This window comes from Poeciliopsis prolifica, unplaced genomic scaffold (genome assembly GCF_027474105.1).
Source record: "Poeciliopsis prolifica strain line A6 unplaced genomic scaffold, Auburn_PproV2 SCAFFOLD004, whole genome shotgun sequence".
In the NCBI taxonomy this organism is placed as follows: Eukaryota; Metazoa; Chordata; class Actinopteri; order Cyprinodontiformes; family Poeciliidae; genus Poeciliopsis; species Poeciliopsis prolifica.
The window spans coordinates 16,060,607-16,087,139 of NW_026562379.1; the positions used below are offsets into that span (position 1 = coordinate 16,060,607).

At 36.7% G+C, this 26,533-nt stretch overlaps 3 protein-coding genes and 2 non-coding genes across 7 annotated transcripts in view; 2 read left to right on the forward strand and 3 right to left on the reverse strand.

Annotated features, from left to right (window-relative positions):
• napab (N-ethylmaleimide-sensitive factor attachment protein, alpha b) overlaps nt 1-5,393 on the forward strand; it is an 11,779-nt gene extending 6,386 nt beyond the window's left edge. For both annotated transcript variants that reach the window (XM_055028674.1, XM_055028673.1), the window contains exons 2-11: nt 192-271; nt 364-480; nt 1,279-1,325; nt 1,404-1,481; nt 1,564-1,619; nt 1,713-1,797; nt 1,875-1,979; nt 2,070-2,138; nt 2,923-2,973; nt 3,661-5,393. In XM_055028674.1, coding sequence (XP_054884649.1) covers nt 223-271; nt 364-480; nt 1,279-1,325; nt 1,404-1,481; nt 1,564-1,619; nt 1,713-1,797; nt 1,875-1,979; nt 2,070-2,138; nt 2,923-2,973; nt 3,661-3,762 — 759 coding nt within the window. In that variant the 5' untranslated portion in view covers nt 192-222 and the 3' untranslated portion in view covers nt 3,763-5,393. The remainder of the gene's footprint in view (nt 1-191; nt 272-363; nt 481-1,278; nt 1,326-1,403; nt 1,482-1,563; nt 1,620-1,712; nt 1,798-1,874; nt 1,980-2,069; nt 2,139-2,922; nt 2,974-3,660) is intronic.
• A 106-nt stretch (nt 5,394-5,499) lies between these two features.
• b3gnt2l (UDP-GlcNAc:betaGal beta-1,3-N-acetylglucosaminyltransferase 2, like) lies at nt 5,500-9,002 on the forward strand. Its single transcript, XM_055028672.1, has 2 exons — nt 5,500-5,531; nt 7,671-9,002. The coding sequence occupies exon 2, from the start codon at nt 7,772-7,774 to the stop codon at nt 8,966-8,968; it is 1,197 nt and encodes a 398-aa protein (XP_054884647.1). The 5' UTR covers nt 5,500-5,531; nt 7,671-7,771; the 3' UTR covers nt 8,969-9,002.
• Nucleotides 9,003-10,045: 1,043 nt separating this feature from the next.
• bckdha (branched chain keto acid dehydrogenase E1 subunit alpha) lies at nt 10,046-25,589 on the reverse strand. Of its 2 annotated transcripts, none has more exons than XM_055028676.1 (8): nt 25,504-25,589; nt 16,963-17,139; nt 16,803-16,889; nt 16,621-16,729; nt 15,619-15,780; nt 14,340-14,546; nt 13,612-13,753; nt 10,046-11,353 (listed from the first exon to the last, which is right to left on the reverse strand). In XM_055028676.1, exons 2-8 carry the CDS (start codon nt 17,005-17,007, stop codon nt 11,011-11,013), a joined length of 1,095 nt encoding a protein of 364 aa, XP_054884651.1. In that variant the 5' UTR covers nt 17,008-17,139; nt 25,504-25,589; the 3' UTR covers nt 10,046-11,010. The 2 variants fall into 2 exon arrangements, with proteins under 2 accessions (XP_054884651.1, XP_054884650.1); XM_055028675.1 differs by lacking the exon at nt 25,504-25,589 and adding an exon at nt 19,746-19,989.
• On the reverse strand, nt 21,051-21,214 carry LOC129359473 (U1 spliceosomal RNA). Its single transcript, XR_008605908.1, has one exon. It is a non-coding gene; the product is annotated as a U1 spliceosomal RNA (small nuclear RNA).
• On the reverse strand, nt 23,026-23,189 carry LOC129359481 (U1 spliceosomal RNA). The gene has a single exon (XR_008605916.1). It is a non-coding gene; the product is annotated as a U1 spliceosomal RNA (small nuclear RNA).
• Nucleotides 25,590-26,533: the final 944 nt, after the last annotated feature.

The following is a 26,533-nucleotide window of genomic DNA, read 5'->3' on the forward strand; positions in this document are numbered from 1 at the left end:
TCAGCTTCAGATCGTAAGCCATTTCTCCATTATTATTTTCAAACACACTTCTTCGCTAAGCTAACTGTAGCATCACAGAAAATAAACGGCTGATTACATGGAGTTGACCGGTAGAGGGCGCCCACGAACCACCAGTTTGAGGAAGGCTGGTCTGGATCATTATGTTTTTAAAAAGTGTGTGTGTTTTCCAGCGGGTCCTCTAAGTTGGAAGAGGCCTGTGACATGTATGTGAGAGCAGCCAACATGTACAAGATGGCGAAGAACTGGTGTGGTAAGAAGGCCGACGCTCCCCCTCCTCCTCCTCTTCTTCCTCCTTCACGACTGTATTTATGATCACTGCTTTAACACCACATCTGCTCTCAGCTGCAGGAAATGCGTTTTCCAAAGCCGCTCATCTTCACCTGCAGATGCAAAGCAAACACGATGCAGCCACCAACCTGATAGATGCTGGAAACGCCTTCAAAAAAGCAGATCCACAAGGTCAGTCTGACTCCTGCATGTCTTTGGTTCTGCTGCATTCTGTGTGAAAATGGCTCAAAATATTGTGTTTTATTGTTATTTGTCATACAGAGCAGCATTTCTTCAGCTTGATTAGCTGACTTGTTCAAAGACAAAAAGATTCAGTCTGCTGCTTTAGTCTTATCTATCGTACGGCGCATTAGAGCCATAGTAGAGAGAGAAAAAAAAATAACAAGTAAATTTCCTTTTTTTAAAAATCCCCTAAATTTCTAGAAAAACTTGGAAATTTTATAGAAAAAAAATCTAAATTTTAAAAAGTTACTAATTTGTTAGAAAAATGTCTACATTTTTTAGACAACTTGGAAGTTTAAAAAGTAAATTTCTTTACTTTTGAAACTTGAGATTTTCACATTTTTTTTATCTCAAAAATTGCTTAGATTTGTCTCAAAATGTATTATAATTTTTGACTTTTCAAACTTAGAAATTCTCTGGAAAAAAAACAACCAAGAAAATATCTCACCTCAATCTCAAAATGCTGTGCGTCCAGCTCATTTTTACTCACAAAAACTTCAGCATCTATTTTCTTTGTTGTTTTTGTTAATTTATTTAAAATACCTTCCCGTTCCAGAGTTCAGTGGTGACATGCTGTACTTGCATTATGCCATTATAGTACTTGAAAATGATCTTACAGTGACAACGTTATCGTTTATCTCAGTAACTTCTGGGATAATTAATGATAATGAGTTTTCATGCCATGCGTATTAATGTCTGGAGGTGTTTGAGTTTCTGCTCTCGTCTAAATGTTTCCTCTCTCCACAGAGGCTATCAACTGCTTAAACCGAGCCATCGAGATTTACACAGATATGGTTAGTTTGTGTTTTTCTTTCATTAAGTTTGGCTTGAAGCTGATTGTTGTAAAAATCGTTGTTTTCATCCGTTTTCAGGGTCGTTTCACCATCGCAGCGAAGCATCACATGTCCATCGCAGAGATTTACGAGACAGAGTTGGTGGACATCGACAAGGTTAAAGAAAAATTAAACCATTCATTTTAATTTAATTCTGTTTGCTTTTTTTTAAACCCTTTGTTTACATTTTTACGTGCAGGCCATTGCTCATTTTGAACAAGCAGCAGATTATTATAAAGGTGAAGAATCCACCAGGTGAATATTGTAGATAATATCTGAACACTTTTCTGCGCTTTACTTCAAACAGTTAAATATGTAGGTGTGTTAAACGTTTTTTTCTTTTTTCAGTTCTGCAAACAAGTGCCTTCTTAAAGTTGCGACCTATGCAGCCCAGCTGGAGCAGTATCAGAAAGCGATAGAGATCTACGAACAGGTGGGACGTTAAACAGCTAGCGCCTGACGTCCTGCTGAGCGAAGAATCTGTAAAATAGCGTAAGCTCTTGATTACAGGTTGGAACTCACGCGATGGACAGCACGCTGCTGAAATACAGTGCCAAGGATCACTTCTTCAAGGCGGCGCTGTGTCACTTCTGTGTAGACATGCTAAACGCAAAGGTGAGCAAGGCTCACGTTAAATGTCCTAGCTGTGACGCTAGCGTAGCGTTAGCTTCTGTGTTAAGGCCGTTTTCTTTGCTGTCCGCCCAGCTTGCCGTGCAGAAGTATGAAGAAATGTTTCCAGCGTTTTCAGACTCCAGAGAGTGCAAGCTGTTGAAGGTAGGCTGACTGAAAAACGACTAAATGTCGACATTCGGAAAGGTTTCCGAGGAAGCATTTCTGCGTTAAATTTTAAGGTGTTTTCACACCTGATAGTTTGATTGGAGAACAAAACTGCAACATTTTCAGCTGCTGTGATTCAGTTTCACTCTGATTGACTCAAACAAACTAAACTCTTTAAAAAACTGTTCCCCTCCTCGCCTGTGGGGGCGCTGCACCAAGAACCACTTCAGAATGTTAAGCCAATAATTTCTCGATATTAATGAAAAATAATAAAAGTTTAGTAACAAAATTTTTTTCCATGTTATAAGTGAAATAATTGACGTAAATCAAACTCCTATAAGTTGTTAGTAGTATAGTTTTGATAATAAGATATTTGCATTTGAAACTAAACCAAAATATTTTGTAAGTTTGTGTTTTTGCAGTGCTGCTCCTGTTTAATTGTTTTAATGTTGACGTTCTTATCCAGGATGTTTAATCTGACTGAAACATTATCAATCCAAAGCTTAGATATTTAATTAAATGTTGGAGGTCTGCTCTTCTATTTCTTTGAGGTGTTTATTGCATTTTGCTCCTTTTCTTTTTTGTCTTTTTAAAGAACTTTTACATCTGAAAATCAGTAACTTTACACGTTGTAACTGTTAAAACCTTTATTTGCATTTGGATGGTTGGATTATCAGCTGATATAAATTTATACATGGTTGAATAATGAAATGCGCTTTAGGTCGGTGCTACTGTTTGATGTTTAATGTGTTTTTTTTCTGCTGGGTTTTTGTCCCAACAGAAACTTCTAGATGCATACGAAGAACAGAACGTGGACGGCTACACTGACGCGGTGAGTGGACAAACTGAGGCTTGTTGCGTAAATTCACTAAATGTAAATATGATAATCACATGTCTTATATTGCCATTGAGGGACGATTCAAACCTGTAGGGATTTTTTTTCCTTGCGTTACAAAAGTTTTAGTCATCTTCATTGCGTTTTGGGACTTCAGGTGGTCGAGGCTACCGCTAACTAGCCACTTGTTGCCACTGGTTCACTTCTGTTGCCAACCTTTGTCATTTTATTTTGTTAAATTAATTTGATTATTATTTTTTTTTTGTTCAACATATTATGAGAAACGCTGTTTTTAAATAAATAAAATGGCTCCTTAGTAATAAATCAACCTTAGATTAACTCATTAATCAATAACTTTCTTCCCTCGCAGTAACTTTTCAATTGAAAGCTCATACTTAATTACATTTTATTTTTTTTTGCAAACTTTGTTTATTTGGTTTTTAACAGGAATTGCATAGCCATACATACATTTACAATGTGATACATAAAACCCTTAACTTAATTACATTTTTTTACCAGGTTTTGTTTGATTATACAGAAAGTATTTGGGATTTTTCTTCGTTATATTTATCAGATTTACAGTTTTCTCCAAACAAAAACCTCCAGCGATGATTTTCTCTCGTTCTTATCATGACAGCCACATTACGTGTGTATTGTTTAATTTCATGCTGGGATTATTTCCAGGTGAAGGAATATGACACCATTTCCCGTCTGGACCAGTGGCTCACCACCATGCTGCTACGCATCAAGAAGACCATACAGGACGACGAGAGCGACCTCCGCTGACCTCACCAGCCGCCTCACATCCTTCGACTCCCGCTGCATTCATCGTTTTATGTATTCCCTATTTTCTGTCGTCTACATTATGTCTTTGTTGCCTTTTATTCCACTCAGAACAAGTCTTTATATCATGCGTGTGAACACTATCTCCCTCGCTGCGCCCGGCAGCCGGTATTAGTTTTACGTTTGGCGTTTTGGCCACAACATTCATGATTGGGATGCAATAATACCAGCAGAGCTGAGTGATGAAGATTAAAACTTTATTTCCGCTGTGGTGTGATGAGTGAGAGATCGCAGATAACGGTGCGATTGAAAAGTCCAGAATAAACTAAACGAACTGAAACGCGATCTCTGCCTGCAACGTTAACATGTGGAGTTTTATTTTTTCTGTTTTGGGGTCAGATCAGGGCATTTCTAATTAAATAGCGAGGCTGAGTCGTAACCCTCCTCTGCCTTAAGCTGCTCTCAGGATGTGCACAGCAGGACGCTTCCAAAGGGCTGGGCGATAATTTCATACAATAAACACTTTTTCTTGTTTTTTAAACATTTTTTTTTTGCACAATCTCTTATTTATTTTTTTTTTTTCCTTTCCACCAATTCTCATTTTGTAGTTTAGAGCGTTGCAGCAAGGACCGCCATCTTGTTCTACAGCTTCTGTTTATTTGGACTTTGAATTTAGGTCAAAATATAACAGGTTGAGAATCAAGCTGTAATATTAGTAAACGAAATAGTGATTTTTCAGAGCTGGCTAAAAACAAAAAAACGATCTCCCCAAGTGATTTTCTTGTGTAATTTTAAGACGTTTTTCTGGTAAAATTTCATTTTCATTCGGCTAATATTATGACTACATCATTGTAATTAAACAAAATGTCTCAGTCTGGCCCTAAAACTGAAGTTAAAAAATATTTTCAGTCTTTTTATTTTTCTTACTTTGAAAAAAAGGTTTAAAAAATTTAAATCTGACTATCCTCATAATTAAATATCTACATGACAATATTCTTGTAATTAATTTAAAATATTGCAGCTTCCTTCCTGATATTTAACTTAAAGGGATGACGGGAAATAAAAGTCGCCTTTTGAAAATATTTGTAATATCTGTTTTTAAGGGGAACATTTTTTTTTTAAATTTTATCTGGTATTAAAAACAACTAAGTAGACATATTCTCATAATTAAAAATTCTTGCAATTTTCCCCTAATTTTCTGTTTTACAACTTGAAGAAGGGATGACTGAAATAAAAGCAAAAGATTTTCTGTCATTTATCATTTCTTTACAAAAAATAGCAATCAAAATCAGACTTTATTTTGAAACCTCATTGCCCAGCCTTTATTAGCGGTGACTTTGCATGTTTGTTCCCATTTAAAGTCACTTTATTCCTGAAAAAATCTAACGACCCTTGACCTTTGTGATCATTTGCATAGCTTGGAATGAAAGGGGGGTTTATTGGATTAGCAGAATGGTTTGTATTTTTGTAACCAGGCTGATTAAAATGTGTTTGACAGCCTGATGGAGATGCAATACATTTAAAAAAGAACCAGCTTTATGGATCGGGACACTGTGCTCACATCTCCTGATGATCCTGTTTGGTCTTAAGCGTTGTTTGTGATGTCATGTTGAATAAACCTGAGTGGACCTGCAGCCTCTCTGGGCGTGTTTACTCCCCTGGTGTCCTGCCCCGCCTCATCTGGCTTCATTATAATATCTGCCACTGTGTGATGTGGATGAACTGGAAAAACATTTCCTACCCAGAGAGAGTGGAGGATATTTCAATCTGCTGTGAGTAGCTTTACTTTCTGCTTTTTGTGCTGAAGTTTAAAAGTTCTGCATCTGATTTTACAGACAAAATGTCTTTCTAGAATAAACTAACAAACACAAAGTCTTACCAAGTAGTTTTTGTTTGGATTGTAGTGTGAATATATTGGTACACTTAAAATAAGACAAAACTAACTTAAAAATAACTCCAGCAAAATATAGGCGCTTGTAATTCCTTATTATTGATGAAAATATACTTGTTCCATTATTTCATGTATGACTTTTTCATCAATATTAAAAAATTATTGATGCTTCTATACATTACTGAAAAGCTACATGTAATTTAGTTTTGTTTTATTTCAAGTGTAATAAAAATATTTGCGCCAGAAACCAGATTAAAACTGTTTTGTGTTTTCCACATTTTCCTGTCATAATAATCCAGCTCTGTGTTTCCGAGCAGGCAAGTGCTTTGGGATTTCTTCCTGCTGTTCGTTAGTTTTCAGCAAGTTTATCCTAATCCTAACCCTAATTGAAGACCTAAACAACCGGCAAAGACAGCAGATCCAACTCATTAAACTGAAAAAAGATGTTGAAAGATAAAACTCAGAAAATTTAGAATTTTTAAGCTTTTAGTTTCTAAACTATTCTTGAGTTTCTGAGATCTTTGGTTTATTTCAACTGAATAAAACAACTAGTATTTTTTTAAATTAACTGCATTTCATCTCAAAAAGAAAAGCAAAGTCATTTTACTGACCAGGCCAAATTTTACTGGACGATGAATTATCTCAGAAGTTATTACAATAATTTACAATGTTGTTGTTTTGACACCATTTTCCAGTTATATAGTAGTAATGGTGTAATAATGCAAGAACACATTATCAAAGATCAATAAATTTTAAATTCTAATGGACATTTAACACTGCAACTGGAAGACATTTTAAATATTCAAAACAAATAAATTCAATAATAAAGTCGTAGTAAATAAAATCATCCTTGAAAAAAAGTTTAGTTGAGACCAAAACACCGGACTGGAGATTATTTGTCAAATCAGTTTTTAGTGAAAAGTTTTTAAAAAAAGAGAGAAAAGAGTTTAATTTTCCATACAATTGTGGCACAAAACAGTGTTTCCAATAACTGTCATTCTGAAGAAGCATTGTTAAAACAAAGAGATAATCAAAACGAAGATTTACTTTTTAATGCTAGTTTTGTGTCTGAGTCCACAAATGTCCAAGAAAAATTATAAAAAAGTTCAGTATTTTTGTCAATTACTTTAGGAAATAAAACTGATGGATTCACAGAGAAATGTTTCAAGCCTTTATTTGTCATTTTGACTATAAATGTCCGCAAAGCTTTGTTAATATTCTGGTAATGTAAAAAAAAAAAAAAAAACATTCTATCTTGACGTTTCCATTAAATAAGAAACAGTTCAAATCAAACTTTAACAAGTTGGTTTACGCTTTAGTTCAATTTAAAAAACTGCTGCGTCATCATCCTCCAACCACTTCCTGTCATTTTCTTTTTTGTGGTTTGTGACAGTGGCAAGCGGATTTTAAAATTTCTGCTTCCATTAAGCAAATTTATTTTCAAAATGTCAAATTGTGCAATTATCTGGTCAATGAAAATGCACCATTTATAAAAAGGGGAAGGGAGTTTGGTGATATTCAGACCCTTGGCATTTCCGTTAAAATATAATTTTTTATTGATCTTATGCAATATCGATTTTTAGACAGTTCTCATTGCTGCATGTCATCAATAATTCACACTATTCCAGGACAAAAAGTACTGGAAGTTTCTCACAATAGTCTAATTTTTCTTCCATGCATATTCGGTGAACCTGAAAATGTCAACCAGCCAAACCATTGACGGGTTATACACACGTTTAATTCAGTGCAGATTAGAGAAAATCCAAAATAAATGTCAAATTTGTTTAGCAAATTCTTGTATTTACAATTGATCTCAGTCATTTTTTGTATAATCATCCCCCTTTTAGAAAAATAGGCCTTTACAGATGAAAATCAAGTTTTTGATCAAATAGTCGATATGAAACTAGCAGTTGGTCAACTGGCATTCATTGGGAATAAGTGGTGATGTGTAGCTAAAACTTTTTAAGAATCTCTTAGGATTTCGGCTCCTGGTTTGAGGCATAATGTTTCTGTTCTCCAGGAACATTTGGAGTGGAACCTTTGAAGAGATCCGTCATCGCCACTGAAATTTGATCCATTTCTAGAAAAACTCCACATCGCTTTGCATGCCCCGTTTGATTTATGAAGTTAAATCAAAGACTCTTTGCCATGGTCCTCTCCGTTTCACTTCTGATCCTCTTCTACTTCACCTTAAGTGTAGAGAAGATCAATACCACCAGAGGAGCAAACTTCTTAAAGCAGGTGAACTTCACATCCCCTTTGAACCCTCATATCCCAGTGTCTTCTGAAGACTTGAGGAAGATCATTCCTCAACACGTTGCATACTGGAACCGCCTGTTCCACTCGGCATTGACAAACATTGAGGAAGACAACTACCCTTCCAGGAGAGAGTACCCCTGGTCTGCCTGCATGGAGGAGAACCGGGACATTCTGAGAATAAACGTTCATGACTTTGATTCCTACCCTCCACTGTTCCAGACTTACCTGAAGGGCATAAACTGTAGATCTCCGCCGATCCTAATCAACCAGCCCATGAAGTGCAACAACCACACCTTCCTGCTTTTTGCTATCAAGTCATCCCCAGCAAACTTCGAGAGGAGACAGGCGGTGCGGGAGACTTGGGGTCGAGATGGGGTGTACCAGAACGGTCGGAGGGTGCGCTCGGTGTTCTTCCTCGGCAACTTCCAGCCCGATGACCCAAACCTTGGCGCACTGCTGTTGTTCGAAGCCAAAACCTTTGGAGACATCCTGCAGTGGGACTTCCATGAGTCCTTCCTGAACCTGACCCTCAAAATGGACATGTTTCTCCAGTGGACAGTGAAACACTGTCCACAGGTGTCCTTCGTCTTCAGTGGGGACGATGATGTTTTTGTCAACACTGACGGACTGATCCAATACCTGGAGTCTTTAGATGCCTCTCAGGCATCTCAGCTGTATGTTGGACAAGTCTTGCAATCAGCAAGTCCAATCAGAGACCCAAAAAGCAAATACTACATTCCTCTGACCTTCTTCAGTGGGCCCTACCCTGCGTACCCAGGTGGAGGAGGGTTTGTCATCTCCGGAGAGTTGATGCATTCTCTTTCTTTTGTTTCGAAGCTGTTTCCTCTGTTCCCCATAGATGATGTTTACATCAGTTTGTGCATGAAGGCACTAGGAATCACCCCCCAGTGGCATGGAGGATTTCAGACCTTTGACGTCAAAAAACAAGACCGTGGAAATGTTTGTGTTCACAAACAGAATCTCCTCATACACCAGCGATCCCCAAGGGAGACAGAAGTAATGTGGAAGAACATCCACAACCCCCTGGTGACTTGTTGAACTGATGGGTCACCTGCACTACTTTCTTTTTTTTTTTTTTACCATTTTACAACAGATTGGGTTTGGGGGAATGTTTTCCAGTGACAGTTTTAACTGGGTGAGGTTCATGACTGGCACTCCACCAGTTGGATCTACCAATCCAATATTGTAATGCTTGTATTTCAGTTTTGACCTTAACTAATGTAAGATTTCAATCAAGCCTTAATCAATTAAAATTCAACAACATTATGGCAAGAAAAATAAAATATTTAATATGACTTAAATTTTGAATCAATTGTTGTCTTTCTTCCTCATAAGTTTGATGACTTTGAAGAGGAGCAGCATTTGTCCTTTTGGGCTGAACAATGCCCTCTGTTGGTGAGGCGCGGTACTTTCACCTTAACTTGCACATTCATTTACGGCCAATCAGAAAGACTATCATTCACATTTATCATTCACATGATGGACGTCAGAAGTGAGGATCGGGAGTATTGAACAAAGTAACTGAAATTGAAATTGTTTTCCCAAGTTCTTTTTGTATTTTTTTTTATGGCTTCTACTTGTTCGAGTCAAGCTAATTTGTCTGTGAAGCTAACACATCTGGTTGAGGCTCATAAAAGCTTGAAATAGTTAGCTCAGAAACCGACCCAGTCCTCCTCCCTCAAATTGCCGCCTTTGCCTAATTTCACACCCCATTATTTATGTTTATGAGACAGTGTTATAGGGTCAGGACCGGCCCTGACCCTATCACAATTTTTTTTACTGCTAAATAAACTTAATAAAAGCGATATTAGGCACATGTGCGGTTTTCTACAAGTTTAACAAGAGCGGATTTGTTGTTTGGACGTCTGTCATGGCGGAGCGGGCCGAGTTTCGAAGACAGTGACGTCACCTGCCAACGGGCATGCGCCATCTGCCTGCTTCATTCATATGTAAAACAGCGCCACCATAGGCGAGGAACAGCACTACACTGCCTCACCCTAGACTAAAAGAAGAATTTTTATGAATTAAAGTAAAAATGAACAGATGGATACACATCTCATCTACCCTTTCCTTTACTATCATGTTGATTTTTTGAATAAACACTTGAAGACAACCAATGTTCTACAGTTTATTTTAACAGATCTACAGTTCTGAGAAAAATGACATTGTGTAACAGCATCAACAAACGAACTAACGGATAACCTCAATGACACAGGAGGAAATCTGCTTATCAGCTGTTGAAAAGGAAAGATACAATGACAAATAGAGGTCAACTGTCCATAATACATCCTGCTTTCCAATTTAATTAATCTGATCTGGATTCAAAAGAAAAAGTAGGGCTGGGCGATATGGATTCTAAATGAATTATTTTTTATCCCAGATGTGATTTTAATCAATTTTTTTTCTTGCTTTCTTTTCTGAAAAAGAAATTACAAATGTCAGGAACTATTTTTGAAATTAGCTTTTAGCTCAACCATCTCTTCTGTGAGTTGTATAAGTAATTAAAGCCAGGCTACACAAATGTTATATTATCAAAATAAAGAGAATTTTACATGAATAACATCTTAAAATTAAGAGAAGAAAATTTGTTGACTGTAACTTTCACAAGATGCTCAACATTCCTCATTTTAAATTATTTCCATTCTCCTACTATTACAGCTTTTCTGGCAATATTATGTCATTATTCTCACATTTTGCTGTATTAAATTCTAGTAGTTAAAAAAGAAAACCATAGCCTGGCCCAGACATTTTGTTGTAGAGCTGACCTGAATTCAGTCCAGACAAATAGAAGCTGTACAACAACATGGCCGCCCAGGGCGATGATGATGACGTCACACTGAACTGTGGAAATGCAACATGTGAAAAAAAAAAGAAAAAGATTTTTCGCCCAGCCCTAAAAGAAACCATTTCATTTCTGTAAAATGTGGCTTTTTTTCTACCATAAGGCACCAAAAACCATTAGAAATCATTTGTTTTAAAAGCATATGTCCAGAATGTGCAATGACACATCAAACTGTTACTTGAACACAACATGTGGTGTGCAGCTACTTCCAGTCCTCACACACTACTGCATATGGGGGTTATTTCTCGAACAGGTCGACGGGGTAATGCTCTTTGTACTGCTGGATGTGCCTGAACAGGGAATCCCTCTGCTTGGCCAGGGTGGGGATCATCTCCTGGTAGACGTCGGTGAACAGCAGCTCTGGGTTGGGCTTCAGGCGCCTCTCTGCCCTCTCGAACGCCTCCATCACAGTCTTGCGTGACTGTTTCCTCCAGCTGCGCTCGTCGTCCTCGCTCCACCAGCCGCGTGCCGTCATGTAGTGCCTCAGCCGGGAGATGGGGTGGTCCTGCTTGTCCCAGTAGTTCACCTCGTCCACGGAGCGGTAGGCCGAGCTGTCGTCGCTGGTGCTGTGATGCCCGATTCTGTGGAAGAACCAGAAACATCCCTCAGGCTTTTCATATTTAAAAACATTTGTGAGGGAAAGTAGTTCCTTTCAATAAACAACTGGAGAGGGAATTTTAACAAGAATTTGGTATTCAAATCCAACTACACCATGAGCCTTTGTTAGCCTGTAGATGTAGATATGTTGCAACGTGACACGAGACCCAGCAAAAACCTGCTAGACGACAATGGCTACCATTGGTTTTAGCTGTCAAGTTGTCAACATAACGCAACAAATGTTAAATGTACGCCTAATATATAAAATAAAAGGGGACGCAGTGCTTTACTGCTAATTCTCAACGTTACAGGAACTCGATACCCAGGTCAGGAAAAAGTTTTAAGAAAAAAATATAATGAGGGTGAGGGACATAGGTCACTCATGCTAGCTTGACTATGACAAATGTAACTTGTAGATATACTGCAGAATTCAGCGTGTTTCAGTTCAGTCAAAAAAAAGAAAGGAAAAAACAGGCAACCCACACAACAGTTTTCTGGCAGATTATCAGTAGAGCAATTTAAATGTTTGAATTAGCTAATCAACCACAGCTGTGTTAGCTTAGCTAATAGCAGCGGTAGCTAGTCTACCACAGCGATCACTTCTAAATAATCGCAAAATAAACGTCAAGTTTGAAAACATAGGACTGAACATTTTGTGATTTGTGTGGGAAATGTCATGTTTTGTGATGTTGAATGCTGTTGCACTATAACGACTGAGTTGTTGTCAGTTGTTATGGTAATGCGGAATAAACAGGATTGGTGTGACTGCACCCTAAGAGTCTTAAATCAATTTAAAATGATTTTTTCCTAATTTGTTTTTCAAACAAATCAAGCTTCTGGTATGAGTGGGAGCCCTCCGACTTTGTGTGACTGGTCAGCCACGGTTGAAGAAATACGCGAAATGGAAAGGCTCACATTCTCTATAAGACTTCAGGAAAACAAAATTCAAAAATATTGGTTAAAATGGTTAATATATAAAAACTCTAAAGTAACTTGAATATCATCCATTTATTTTTGAGGTGGTAAATGGGGCTTGGTGCTGTGTGGTTTGGCAGGACTTGGTAATTCTGGATAAAAATTCTCACCTGTTTGTCTCTTCATCTAACTTTTCACTTACTGTAACCCGTGCATCAAAAGCTGTCTGTTCATTTTCTTTCTATGCAATGTATTGCTGTCCCCCTCCCTTGGTGACCTCTGTTCCGATTGCTGTTCATTGTCCATTTTTAATTTTTATTTATATATTTTTTTGTTTTTGTTATTTGCCTTTTTTCAGTGTTGGTGTGATGTTTTGTCATGTATTAAAATCTCATTAAAAAATAAAGTACAAAAAAAAAAAGCTTCTGGTATGGTTACTGGTACGTGTTGAATTTGCATCAACAGTCATTTGTGGTACACATGCATCACGTTGGATTTAGTGGTTTGAGGAGAATTCAGAAATCAATCAGGCCCCAGCTGATCAACACAGACAATGTGGTCCAAAACTACTGGAGACAAAATCTTAAACTGAATTAAATTGCTTTTATTTCACTTAATTTTTCAAAGGACTGGATTTATATTTAGACCCATTTATTAACTTGTGTTAAAACACAATAATCCTTTACTAGCAGTTCAGTGAAAGGCAAATGGAAGAACAGTTATCTCGTCTAATGTCTTACAATAAAGAAAAGCAACACTTTTAAATAGTTATTTTCTAATTTGCTGATGAATTACACTGCTTGGGCCAGAATTAATGCAATGAAAATATTGTGAGCCCTTATATTTTTACGAGAAAGAAGCTTAGAGACATTTTACTCCACTCACACTGTGGAGGCTTTGTCGGCTTAATCTAAAAAGGTTTATTAGTAATTTGATTCCGTTCTAAAGAGGGAACACTGGAAACATTTGAGAGTGAAAGTATTTTCTTCAAACAACTTGTGGAGATTTCTCCTTCACTAGAATTTGTTAATCAAATCCAACAGCACTGTATGCTTCAGCTTGTCAGGAAAACATTTAGATGTAAAATGACCTTTGGAAAGGTGAAGGGTCATCAGCTGTGGAAAAGGAAAGATACCTGTTTAACTTCCTTAAACAGGTTTAATGTGGATTTTAATGACGATAAAGCTGCCATTGTGCTTATGTAAATAACTGTTGTTAATTTGCTGCACACATCTTTTTTAAACTCTTCGCCTCTCTCTATTTGACTGTTAAAGTTTTGGTTTGGAAATGAGGATGGAGTGTGTGGAAAAAAGATGAAACCGCGAACCTGTAAGTCATCGCCTCGATGAGGAAAGGCTGGTTTTCAGCCACAGCCCTGCGCCGCGCTTCCTTTGTGGCGTTGTAGACGGCGAACACGTCGTTCCCGTCGACACGGATGGACAGCATGCCGTAACCAGGCCCTCTTGCAGCTGGAGAAAATTTAAAGAAGAAATGATACAGGACTGAAACGATTGATCAAATTAATTGTGGTTAATCAATTGATGAAATAATTGTCAACTAATTTATTAATTGTTATAGACGAAAACAAGGCCATTCCCTGAAAGAACAAAGAGCCGTAATTATTATCAAAAAGTCTTAAATCAATTCTTTTATTATTAATTGTCAGAACAATCAATAGATGATAAATGACCAGAGGTGTTCAGGTGTACTTCAACATATTTACTCAAGTAAAAAGTAGTCATCCAAGAAATTATTCAAGAGTTATAAAGTATTTGGTAACAAGTCTACTGAAGTATCAATCATTTAATATTTAAAAATTAAATAATCATGCGGAACAAAATTTAAAGTTTAGTGGAAATTTTTAGATTTTAAGGATCAAAATGAAAATAATTCATACAAGCAAAAAAACAAAAAAAAGAATATGTTCCAAATCAGTCTCTTTCAAAATAAAACTGCAGGTCAAGAGCAGAGTTACTTCAAAAAGCGACTCAGGTAAATGTAACCAGTTACGACCCAACTCTGTCTACGCCTAACTGATCTTTAAATCCGTCTCACCGATGCCGTCGCCTCTGTACTGCTCGTTGGTCGGGGTGGAGATCGCGTAGCCATTGTTGCGACAGAAGAAGATCAGCGGACACTCGAGGGTCGCTGAGAAGTTGAAGCCGGCGTGTGCGTCCCCCTCGCTGGCCGCTCCCTCCCCGAAGTAACAGATCACCGCGCGGTTCGTGTTCTCCCTCTTCAGCGCGTACGCAGCTCCCACCGCTGAGAAGAACGGGAGAAAAATCAGGGTTCATACACTGTTCCCATTGTAAAATTTCTGCACTTTTCAAGCATTTAAATGGCAGTTTTTGAACTTTATATGGTATCATTTATTACTGTTATTAATGTTTTGTGATATTAATCTGCATCACAAAACAGAGGCAAACAAAATGTTGTTTTTAAATGTCTCAAATACATCCTACAAGCCCAACTGATTCGAGAATAAAACGCTAATTCGACATAAAAATCCCCCAATCTTAGTAATGTTGTATAAAATATGAGCCAACATAGATTTCAATTACACAGTTCAAAAAGTAATTAGGAACAATAACTATTACATTGAAACAACCCAAACAAATCTTGTTGAAGTAAATTAAATGCTTTAATACAAAATACAAAAAAGGCTGCAAGAAAAACCTAAAAAATAATAATGTTATCGCAAAGTTTTGGTAATTATTAATGACCTAAAAGAAGAAACGTTTAATCCGATTTAAATTTAAGCGGTGAGAACAAAAATGTTTTTTATTAGGTGTATGAAAACATCAAGTTTCAACTATATGTGATGTTTTCAAAATTTAGGCTTTTAATTGAACTTTGTTGCAAAACTGTGTAGTTTAAATATCTAACATTTTCAGGGACTTTATACAGAATTCAAGCTTTTTTTTTTTTTACATTTTGTTCAGGTAAATAACCTTCCTGCTCAAATTAAACACCTAAACATAAATACAGCATCTTCACAAACCTTTGAAATCATACAAAGTTCCAAAAAATATAGATATATTTTAAATATATTTTCAGTATTTAACAAATCGAAATCATTTTAGATATTTTTAACTGAGTCTTGATTATTTAAATGAGAAAAAATGTTTCTTTTATTAGTTCTCTGCAACAATGTTTTCCAAATTTAGGCTTTTAATAAAACATTAGTTTCCACTTTATTGCCAGACTGTGAGGTTCGAATATCAAACATTTTAAAGGACCTTTTTCCATAAATCAAGCACAATCCTTTAAAATCCAGGCATTTTGAAGGATTTCAGGTGAACCCTGTTAGTGGCAGGTGGCTGTGCGGCCTCACCCTGAGGAATCTGCGTGGCCAGAGGAGACGAGATGGTGAGGAAGTGTAGATCTTTGGAGCCGTAGTGGACAGGCATCTGGCGGCCCTTCCCCAGGTCGTCGGCGTTGGCGTAGCACTGAGCCATGAACAGATCCAGGGGGAAACCGCGGTACATCAGCACTCCTGAGGAGCCGCAGGGGAATATTTATGTATGAAAACCGCAAACAGTAACAGTCATCATACAGCTAATGGAACTGAAATACAGAATCAAGGTGGTGAAGGAAAATGCTCGACATATATTTGCTTTTATTTTAGTTGCACAACTGGAAGAAATTTTTAAATCAAGTTAATAGAGTCTGTAATTTATGACATTTTGATCAAAACCTATATATCTAAAAAAAACATTATTGTTGCCAAATCATTTAATGTTTTTTTTTAGATTTTTCAACCATCAGATTGGTGTAAAAATGCTTTTATATCCATTTCCCGGTTTTCAGAAACCCTGATATAAGACAAAACTAACTTAAAAGTAACTTTTCAACAAACAAGATTATTTTAAGTCAATAATTCCTTAATGTTGAAGAAAAATTACTAATTCCACTGGCAGATTATTCCACTTAAAGTCTTGTAACATGTGGAATAATTTGCCAGTGGATTTTTACTGTTTTATAAATCAAGCTTCAAAAATTATTGACTTAAAACAAACTCCTGTATCTTGTTGTAATATTCATGTGGGTTATTTTGGTTTTATTTCAAGTGTAATCAGACATTTGGTTTAGAAAATAGATCAAAAATACTTTATCAAATTTATTTAGCAGTTTATATGCAAATAAGATAGTCTGGTAAAATGAAACCAAAATTTAAGCAAAATATAGAACATTTCTGCAACTAAACCTGCTAAATTTTATTCCATTTTTATTTTCTGTTGATCTACCACAAAAAAATAAAATAAATAAAATACACTGGAGAAAACAATGACATTTAAAAGATTGTAAAGTATAATAAGAACAGCTTTTTTCATACCAGCTTCTCTGTATTGACCAAAAACCAAATCATTAGACTCCAGAGCTGCGGCGCTGCCGATGTGCGTCCCCTCCTCTCCGTAGTTGGTCATGTAGAAGGAGATTCGACCCTGAAAACAAACAATCGCATTTTACATCAAATTCCACCTGTTCTCCGGTTGAACCTGGAAGTAAAAGCCGGACCTGTCTCTGAGACTCGTAGAGAATCCGGTCCATCGTGTTCAGCAGCGTCATCTTCTTGTAGAAGTTCAGAACCGTCTCTTTGGAGAGCTGAACGGGAAACAAACAGCAGAGCTCTTAACGTGACTTTTAACAACGACACATGCAGGTAGAGTGGATTTACCTGAGGGTCCTCAGAGGGGTTGAGTATCTTGCCCTGCCTGTCCATCACCCGGTACACGGGAATCCCAGAAATTACATTGGGCTGAATGAATTCAAGACTGTCCACAAACTCTGCTGAGGCGCCAGGAAACTGGGGCTTTTCCTGAGACGAGTCAAAGGGCTGCTGCTGCTGTACAGCCTGAAGGAGGAAAAGTTCATCATTTTACTTTCAAAAAGCCTCCAGTATGTGAGTAACGACCAATGTGACTCGATTACTTTGTAATTCTTGATTTAAAACAGTAGAACTGGGGATGCAAGAGATCTATTAACAAGTTAATGTAAAGCTGACTAATCGATAAGCAGCCATTTTCTTCAAAACCTGTGTTTTTTCTTGTATTTCCATAACAGGAAGAGCAGTTTTTTTCACAATATTCTGAATTAAAAATATACATTTTAAATTTTAACATTATTTTGTATCAGCTGTTGAAAAACACTGACTGAATGAACAAAAATGTTTGGTTTTCTAACATTATTAAACTTAGAAAATGTAACAAAACAGAAACCTCTTAGATTGTTGACTAGAAAAAGAGATAAAAGAATAAATACATTAATCACTTCTTTGTCAATGTACAGAGATATTTATACAGAAGTACAGTCTGCGGTTGCTCCTGAAGAAATTAACACTTTGCTTTGTGCCATCACATCCTCAACTTCATAGCAAATCTGTCTGGACCTTTGCCCTCTTCCGTTCTTAAATATCTCTGCCATCTTTGTTTCTATTTCAACCTGTTCATCAATGGCTCCGTTTTATGGATGACTAGCGCCCTCTGCCGGAAGGCGGTCAAACTACAACACTAAAAGACATTCGTTCATCTCTTGAATTAACGAATAAGCAATTGATTGATAACCCTAACCCTAATTCGATTAATTGTTTTCATGTTGGCAAAAAAGCAAAATAGAAACTACATGGATATTTATTCTATTTAGAAGCCAAAGACTTGGTGCAGCACAAAGGGAGTGTCTGACTAACAGACCGTGAAACCTACATTTGTATTTTCTACAGGTATATCGGAGCAAATGAAAACACAGCGTCCACCAGCTGGGTGACCTCAAGACAGAACAAGTGGTGAGATTTTAAGTTCTACTATCTGGTTAAAAAAAGTGATACCTCTGGTTCCCACTTGAATAAAAATCTTAAAATGCATTAATTAGTTTGTTTTAAAACATGTTCAAGCATTTACATAGACTCATAAAACCAGCTCTGAGAAGATCATATTCACCTCTTGGTGGCACCACAGGTTAACTAAAACCACAACATTTAGACTAAGTTGTTTCTTTCCCAAATCTAAAATCCTTTCCCTATTTTCCCACCTCATGCAGATTCATCCACGGATACCTGAACTTGTCTAATATGGACACTAAACAAAATAAACTGTAACATACCAGCTCAATCTGACACTTCAGTGAATGATATTCAATCTGCAAGTGTAAAATAACTTTACATAGATTTCTATATATTAAAGGTGTGACATTAAGTATTTTCCAGGAACACAGTACAATCAAGTAACCATGTTACCTTCGACCTAGAAAATTATGGACAAGACAATGTTTAACACATTCTACAGGAACAACAAACCACAAAAAGTTAGGGCTCTTTGAGCAGACTGTTCAGACTGTTTTGCCCAAATATATTCAAGGAAAGTTGAGTGGGAGAAAAACTGTGATGGAAAAAGGTAAAAAGCAGGAGCTACACCTTTTATTACTTATTATTACTATTACTATCTTCTTGTGTATGTTGTTTTTAACTTTCTTGTACAAGCACTTTGAATTGAAAACTGCTATTTAAATAAAGTTGCCTTGCCTGTCACAGTCCTTGCATTAAACCAGTCCTGAAGCAGAACCACCGATTTAGTCCTTGTTGCTCTTAGACATCTCTGAGTTCTGGTTATCAGAGCCCACAGTCCAGCATGTTCAACGAGTCTCCATAGTGCCACACATGACTTAAACGAACTGTTAGTAACACTACAGTGGAGAAAGTAAAATATATGCATACTGGTATCTGTATGACTTTACTATTGCAGTTACTTATTTACACAGATTATAATATTTAATGCTCAAATAGATACATTTTAAATTAACCATCTCAGTTGCACATTCCGTTGGAACAAATCATTTATGTTGAAATTTTGCCCATACAGTACAGTACACTTTATTTGTTTACTGCTTAAAGTACGTCCTTCAGCATTTACAACAAAGCCTATTGGTACCCGTATGTGGCCTGCCATGTAGGTGTTCTACAACAGCTGGTACCCAGGTTGGGTTGAGTCATCACACCCCTTTGTTTGACCAATAGGAAGGAAGCTAGCCAAAACTTTAGCCGGTCGCTAACTAGCTACATAGCTGGCTTTCAGGGTCCGAACGAATGAAAACAACTCACACAAATCTAATTTATAATCAACTCGTATCACTCCATTACGGTATTATTGTGTTTTGTTTCATTAGTCGCCTGCATTCTCGATACAAACAAAAGCTGCCTTAATCTCAAATATGCTAACATAAATACCTTGTTTTATAAACTATCGCGAGAATTCAATGATTCCTATAACACGTTCGTGTAGATTTTACCACCGAGGAAGCCAAATAAAATGCTCGCCACGAACCTATCAGTGCTAAGCCACTTTAATGCCAACCACTGCACCGAGTTAGGCCAAAATGAGGCATCTTCCAGAGACCTTTGTGGGTTACATATACCGCACCCCATCTTAAAAGCGTATTTGCGTTTGATTTGAAGCGGTTTAAACTCACAGTAACTCTGAAGGACCGACGCTGCAGCAGCCTCGGCATCTTCAGTGCAGCCGTTTGCCTAACAGCATGACGACATAACCCAGATATTCTGCTCATAATGCTGACAGCCGCCATCTGAATTCTTCAGCCGCGTGGTTGAACTCCCAGAAACAGGATTGCTTAAACGGCCAAAGTGATGAGTTTGACTTCAACAGGATAAAGTGGAAAACTCTTAGACCTCCACTGATCCCATTCACTCTTTTTCTCTCGGTATGAACGGTTGGATGACGCCACACCGCCCCCTTTAGGCTAGATGGTGACACTAATCCTGTGCGCATCTTAAAAAGCTTTTCAGTAATTCTAGAAACATCTTTTTAAAACAGAATTTCTGAGAATTAGCTCGAAATTTCTCAAGTGTTTTCTAGCAAATTTTCCACTTTTCAAAAAGCTATTTTTGTTTTAGAAATCATAGATAGCTTCTGAGTTTATTCTAGCCAATGTACGATTTTCTTTTTTTTTTTCATAAAAGGAAAAAAATTATTCAAGATTTTTCTAGTCAATTTCTCTCTATTTCTGGGTTTATTTATTTTGGCCAAGATGTATTTTTTCTTGCTGGGTTTCAGATCAACGTCACAAAATGCAGATGGAGGGCAGGAAGTAAATGCAGCCCGTTTACTGCTGTAAATCCTGCATCAAAATGCCTAAAGTCTGAGTCATTGATGTAAAGTTGTTTCAACCGTTCACATAGAGAGAAAGATCAATGTTCTTCTCATCTTTCGAAGATAGCTGGTGTACTTAAAATTGTACAACCCCTGCAGAAACAGACGTGTAATGTTTCTTTTACTCCTAAATGGTTGACCCAAACTAAAACAAAAGAATTTTATGTTCAAGGATTTTAAGATGCCTCTCTGTTCCAACCCATTTAGGGCTTTATCGTACTTGCTCTGATCCATTGTGCTCTGTTTAGAACCAGAGAAATCCACTTCCGGGCCACCATCTGAATTTCCTGCGTCATACGGGTCATGTGTCTGAAACCCAGCAATATATATACAGTGCAATTTATTGCCATTGTATTTATAAAAGTGCTGTACAAACGCTTAAATATGTTGATGATTATACATTTGAAAATAAGGCCAGCTCCAGTTTCCCCTTAAAATCAGGTCAGTAGAAAACAACGGAAAGAGTAATTATTTATATGTATCAATGTATGTCTGTACGTATGTAAAGTAGCGTATAATAAATGTATTTATTTCTGTTGTCTATTACTATGACAATGTAAATAGCTTCTACACTTTACAGTACCATGGATTTTCATTAACATTAAGTCAGGGGAGAGCGCGAACGCAGTCCCCCACTACCAGAAATTATGCAGTCGAGATTCCCACATTTGGGGAATTCGCAGGGGTCAGCACAACCGGAGTGCAATGGCTGAGCCTCACCCTGGGTGAACCACCTTCATGATCATGGTATCTCCCCTGCCAGGTAAGTATGAGTTGCTTCTCTCGCTCCCTGGGATGTCTTTCGCTGACATACCCACATGACTCACGGTGCCAACACATTTTTGCTTAAAGAAAACTAAAAACTGAAAAACAGGATTGTTTAAAACAGGATTGAGCTAAAACATACAGAGAAAACCTGGTTAAATAAACCAGGAAAAATATTAAATTTAATGTTTTGATTACCCACAATGCAATGTTGTGTTAGCCTAGCTAACGCTAGCAAACAACTGACACATTTGTATCGTTTTTTTTTACTTTATTATTATTTATTTTTAACAACACATGTCCACAGTTGCATTCGTCTGTCTCTTACTGACATATATCTTCTGCATTATAACTTGACAAAAGTTGAGACATCAAATGATCTAACATAGGCAATAAGGAATACATAACAGAGTACAAACATCAGACAAGAACAACAAAATAAAATAAATAGACACACAATTAAGTAACACTATGGTATTTTAACTGACTCATGGGTACATACAAGTGCCAAAAGGCACTCCTGTAAGAGTGTCATTGAATTAGTAACGGTAAGACAGGGCTCCACCTTATATCAAAAACTGTTTTCTGAAGCCTTAAGGAATATGTGATTCCTTCCATCAGATAAATGTCCCAAATTTTTTGTAGCCATGTGTTATATGTAGGAGGCCCTGGTTTCAGGCTGCTGTGAGCAAGATACTTAGAAGACATCTATCACCCTTCCTGTCTATTCCATCGGGTATTACTCCCAAGACTGCCACCAAGGGAGTTTTTGGAACATTTCTCCTAAAAATTACACTGAGAGCTTCAAAAATGTCCTTCCAGAACCCACTTAGTTTAGGACAAGACCAAAAGATTTGCATATGATTTGCATTCTGCATCCCGCAGTTTCTATTTGTATCGTTTTTAACTTCTAGTAAACCCTGCCAGTAACCGAGCAGAAGCTCATGAATAAAATAAACATCCGCCTATTACAAGCTACTAATTAATAACAGAATGCCAACCAGGAAAATGACGAGATCTAATTATTAAAATACTGTTTGATTACCCACAATGCAATAGCGCATGAGCAAAGCTAAAAAGCTAACTCAGATAGTCGTGTTTCTGGTGAGGTTTCCACCAGATGAGAGTAAAGTGCAGCTCCTCACATGATGCTAGGGATGATTTCTCTGAAGATGTTAAAGATTAATAGCATCAGCTACTGTTTCTCTGCATCAGCGAAGGGTTTAAACATTTTTTTAACACCCACTCATAACATTGAAAATGCAACTTATTCACTTAATTGATTTTGAAAATAACTACATTGTTTGATAAATTGGAAGACTATTATTATATGACCAATGCAGAATGAAAAGATTTTATGCAACCTAGTATTAAGAAAATACAAAATCATGAAATAAAAAATTTTGAAAATAAAATCCTACAATAACAAGGAAAGCCCCATAATTTATTTTTTGTACTATTTCTACTTTACTCTTGTAAAACATTTTCTCATATGATTTATTCTTGAAATATTGACATCATTTCCATATTATGTCAACTTTATTCTTGTATGATTTCATTCTTGTAATATAACTGCCATGTTATAACTTCGCTCTGAAATGTCAACTTTGTTCTGATACAATTTAATTATTTTAATATATTATTATAACTGTAAACTCACATATACCATGACTATTCTCATACAATATGATATCAAAGTGGCTTTATTCTCATGCTAATCATGTTCTCTTATATTAGACGTTACAGATTTTAGCACTACAGTGTTTAATAAGAATGTAGAATCTGCAATACAGGTAGTATTTCCATTAACATTGAATCAGGGGAGAGCGCGAACGCAGTCCCCCACTACCAGAAATTATGCAGTCGAGATTCCCACATTTGGGGAATTCGCAGGGGTCAGCACAACCGGAGTGCAATGGCTGAGCCTCACCCTGGGTGAACCACCTTCATGATCATGGTATCTCCCCTGCCAGGTAAGTATGAGTTGCTTCTCTCGCTCCCTGGGATGTCTTTCGCAGACATACCCACATGACTCACGGTGCCAACACATTTTTGCTTAAAGAAAAATAAAAACTGATAAACAGGATTGCAGTATTACATGAGCTAAAACATACAGGTTAAATAAAACCTGGTTAAATAAACCAGGAACATTTTTAAATTTAATGTTTGATTACCCACAATGCAATAGCCCATGAGCATAGCTAAAAAGCTAACTCTCACCTAACAGTTTATTTCACTTTCACTCTTCTCCAAAGCATAAACAACCCATCAAAGTTCAATTGATTGAAACATGTGAAACCTTACAATTGAACGCTCCAATGAGCACCATTAAGTCAGAATGAAGAATAAAAAACGCACTTTAAAACATATTTTTAAAACTCACAGGAAAATTGTGAGTTTCCTGCTTCCTGTTCTCTGTTTTTCAGATTTCCTGTATGTTGCTGCCACCTGCTGACCAGAAGAGGAAAACCTTTATTTGATTTGTGAAACTTCACTGAAGGGCGATTTCTCTGCTTTTTATGCATCCAGACCAGAACAGGCACGCCAGACATTAATAGCAAAATATTTAAAACCTGTGATTTGTGAGGCCTTTCTTATTAAACTATGTAAGATCTGCTCTGTATTTAACACCTTTTTCAATGTCAAACCAGGTGAAAATACTCACATTTTATTTTGAGTCTAGTATTTGTTTATAAACATTTAGTTGAGTTGTTTTAAACATTCAATAGAGTAATCATTTATCAACACTGTTTCAGTGGGGTGTAATCATAAAAATCCTGTTTGTGTTTTTTGTGCGCTTGTGAGACTCCTTTCTGAACAAAGGATCTCTGATGGAAGACTTCACACCTGTCCTCAATAACTTAATTATCTACTGAGGATTAAAGAGCCGACATGAAACACCTCTTTAGCTGATTATGAATCTTTCTGGGCAGAATCAAGTCACCACTGCATCATAGTATTCTAGACCGTTTCTATAGATCTTGCTCCATTTCGTCCCTTTTGATTTTCTAGAAGATGCTATCGGTGATATTGTAGTATCCAGGGTCTTCAGGATCCATTTCGTCCAGAGTGAACATGGCTGCCAGACTGAGGAGAACCTCATTTGACGTTAAGTATCAAAAATCACACACTTTGAATAAGTTAATGTAGAATAATCTAGTCCAGGTTTGAAGAGTCTGGATATGCTACGTTGTTTCTAATGTGGTCTGGATGCAAAAAAAATAACTAATGTGGCCAGCCCTTCACAACTCGCACATATTGTTTGAAATAATCACCCACCGGTATAGAATAATGTGGTTTGAAAAGTGTTTCTGAAAAATATGATTATGTATTTTACAGTTAGTAGTGAATCATGTCAATCAGGTTTGAAAAGTCTATGTGTTGCCGTTTTGGAGCTGGAGTGTTTCTAATGTGGTTTCACTGCAATAAAAGAAATTACATCTCTTTATTGAAGTTTCTCAAATCACACCTGCTTCTAAATACTCCACAATAAGCATAAAACAAACCAGATGAAAACTGTAAGTTTAGTTTACAACTAGAACAGAATAAAAAAATGCTCAAGGTAGTGAACAATTAGATGGAGTCATCCCTGAGAAAACAGGATTAAGTTACATTAATTGCGTTTTTTTTAGCCTGGCAGATGGGAACAACCTTAAAAAAGCACCTGGAGCAAAACACAGCGCCGTGGAAACTACACCATCGTCTAAATTCAGGTCAAAAGTTGCAACAAAACCTTGAAAATGGTGAAATAATTGCTAAAAAAAAAAAAAAAAAAAAAAGTTACCAACAGGTTTTCCGAATCGAAAGCCAACTTCAGCTTCGTGCCTGTTACCACATGCCTAATTGGACTAGAAGTGGCACACATGTCTATTAGTTGCGGTAAAAGCGCGTAAAAAGTCCCAAAGTCAACCATAAATGACTAAAACTTCTTGTATGCGACTCCTATTTATTTCTCATTAGTTTTCGGACACTGACTAGTTGAAGAAAATGGACAAAAACTACTTTTGACCGAGAAGTTTAGCGGCCTACAAAAACTTATAATAGAGCTTATATTAACATATGTGCTTTAAATAAACATATATATAAAAACAGTTCACACTGATATGTCTATTTGAATTAATCGTGTTTTCGGCGTTTCAGGCGAGCACGAGCTCCTGAGAAACGCCTCGAACCAAACATGGCGCCGCGGAGAGCTTCGGTCAAAACGTTGGACCAAACCCTGGAAAACGTTCAAATATTTGCCCAAAATGACGTAACCAACCTACAAATGCTATAAACTCAACTGATAGACTCACCGGAAAGATTTCACGGCGTCATATTGTGTCTTTACACGGAGTTAAAAGGATTTCTTCGGCCTCCTGTGAAATCGTTCCCAATTATGCAAATGAGCCCCGTTCGGGCGGTTGCTGTGTTGCCAGACCGGGGGAATAAACAAGTAATTCAGGGACGGCGGACACATACATGCGGTAAATAACAGTTTGAGTTACAAATATCAGTCAAGTGTAATCTTGACATAACCAGATAAGCAACAGTTGATTTCAAATGCTTTAGTTTTTTATAAATGTAATTAAATTTTGTATTAATAATTCTTAGAAATTAAATGAAGTCCAGAGTCCTATATTTGCTCTTGACATACACTAGTAATCATTTATTTATTTATTGCAATTTACTTTTTTCCCCACAAAAACCACACCTCTATTTCAAGCTGTTTGATGCTGGGGAGGAAAAAAAACAAAAATAAAATAACAAAACCTGGCAACCAGACTCTAGCTTCTGTTTTTCTCTACAAATAAACCAGCTAATTCTAATAAATTTGGACTTTGTGGTTTTGAGTCTTGTTAGTGTTTTTCTGCTCCTTTTTGTGTTAAAAAATATTCATAGCGTAAGATGGGAACATTTTAGTAATTTAACATTATCTTCATCAGTGGAGTGAGGTAAAGTGACCTTTAGAAGTTTTGTCTCTTAAACCTCAAAATAACTTTCTTACTGCACTGCAGTAACAACCTGTAAAAATAAAAGTATTTGACCAAAAAATTAAAATATACCTTGCTCCAAATGCACCAGTGATTGCTCTTAATGCTTGCTGTTTATTTTTGGAATAGTCAGAAAAATAAGATTTAATAGTAACTGAAATTATCATTGCAGTTTTTAGGATTAATACAATTCCAATTTTCTTTACTATGCAGTTCTAATGACATTTATTTTTAAGACTAGACCTGCCACGATAAATCTTGCTGGACGATAAATTGTCTCAGAAGTTGTTGTGATAAATAATAATATGGTCATTTTCAAGTAATATAATAATAATGGCATAATGCAGATACA

What these genes read in the sequence shown, in the direction of transcription:
- b3gnt2l (XM_055028672.1), top strand. Translation starts at nt 7,772, where the DNA reads ATGAAGTTAAATCAAAGACTCTTTGCCATGGTCCTCTCCGTTTCACTT.
- bckdha (XM_055028675.1), bottom strand. Translation starts at nt 19,859, where the DNA reads ATGGCGGCTGTCAGCATTATGAGCAGAATATCTGGGTTATGTCGTCAT. An exon ending in ACCCCTCTGAGGACCCTCAG is followed by an intron (nt 16,890 to 16,962) that starts GTAAATCCACTC and finishes TTTCCCGTTCAG; the next exon opens with CTCTCCAAAGAGACGGTTCT. An exon ending in TCTACGAGTCTCAGAGACAG is followed by an intron (nt 16,730 to 16,802) that starts GTCCGGCTTTTA and finishes GTTTGTTTTCAG; the next exon opens with GGTCGAATCTCCTTCTACAT.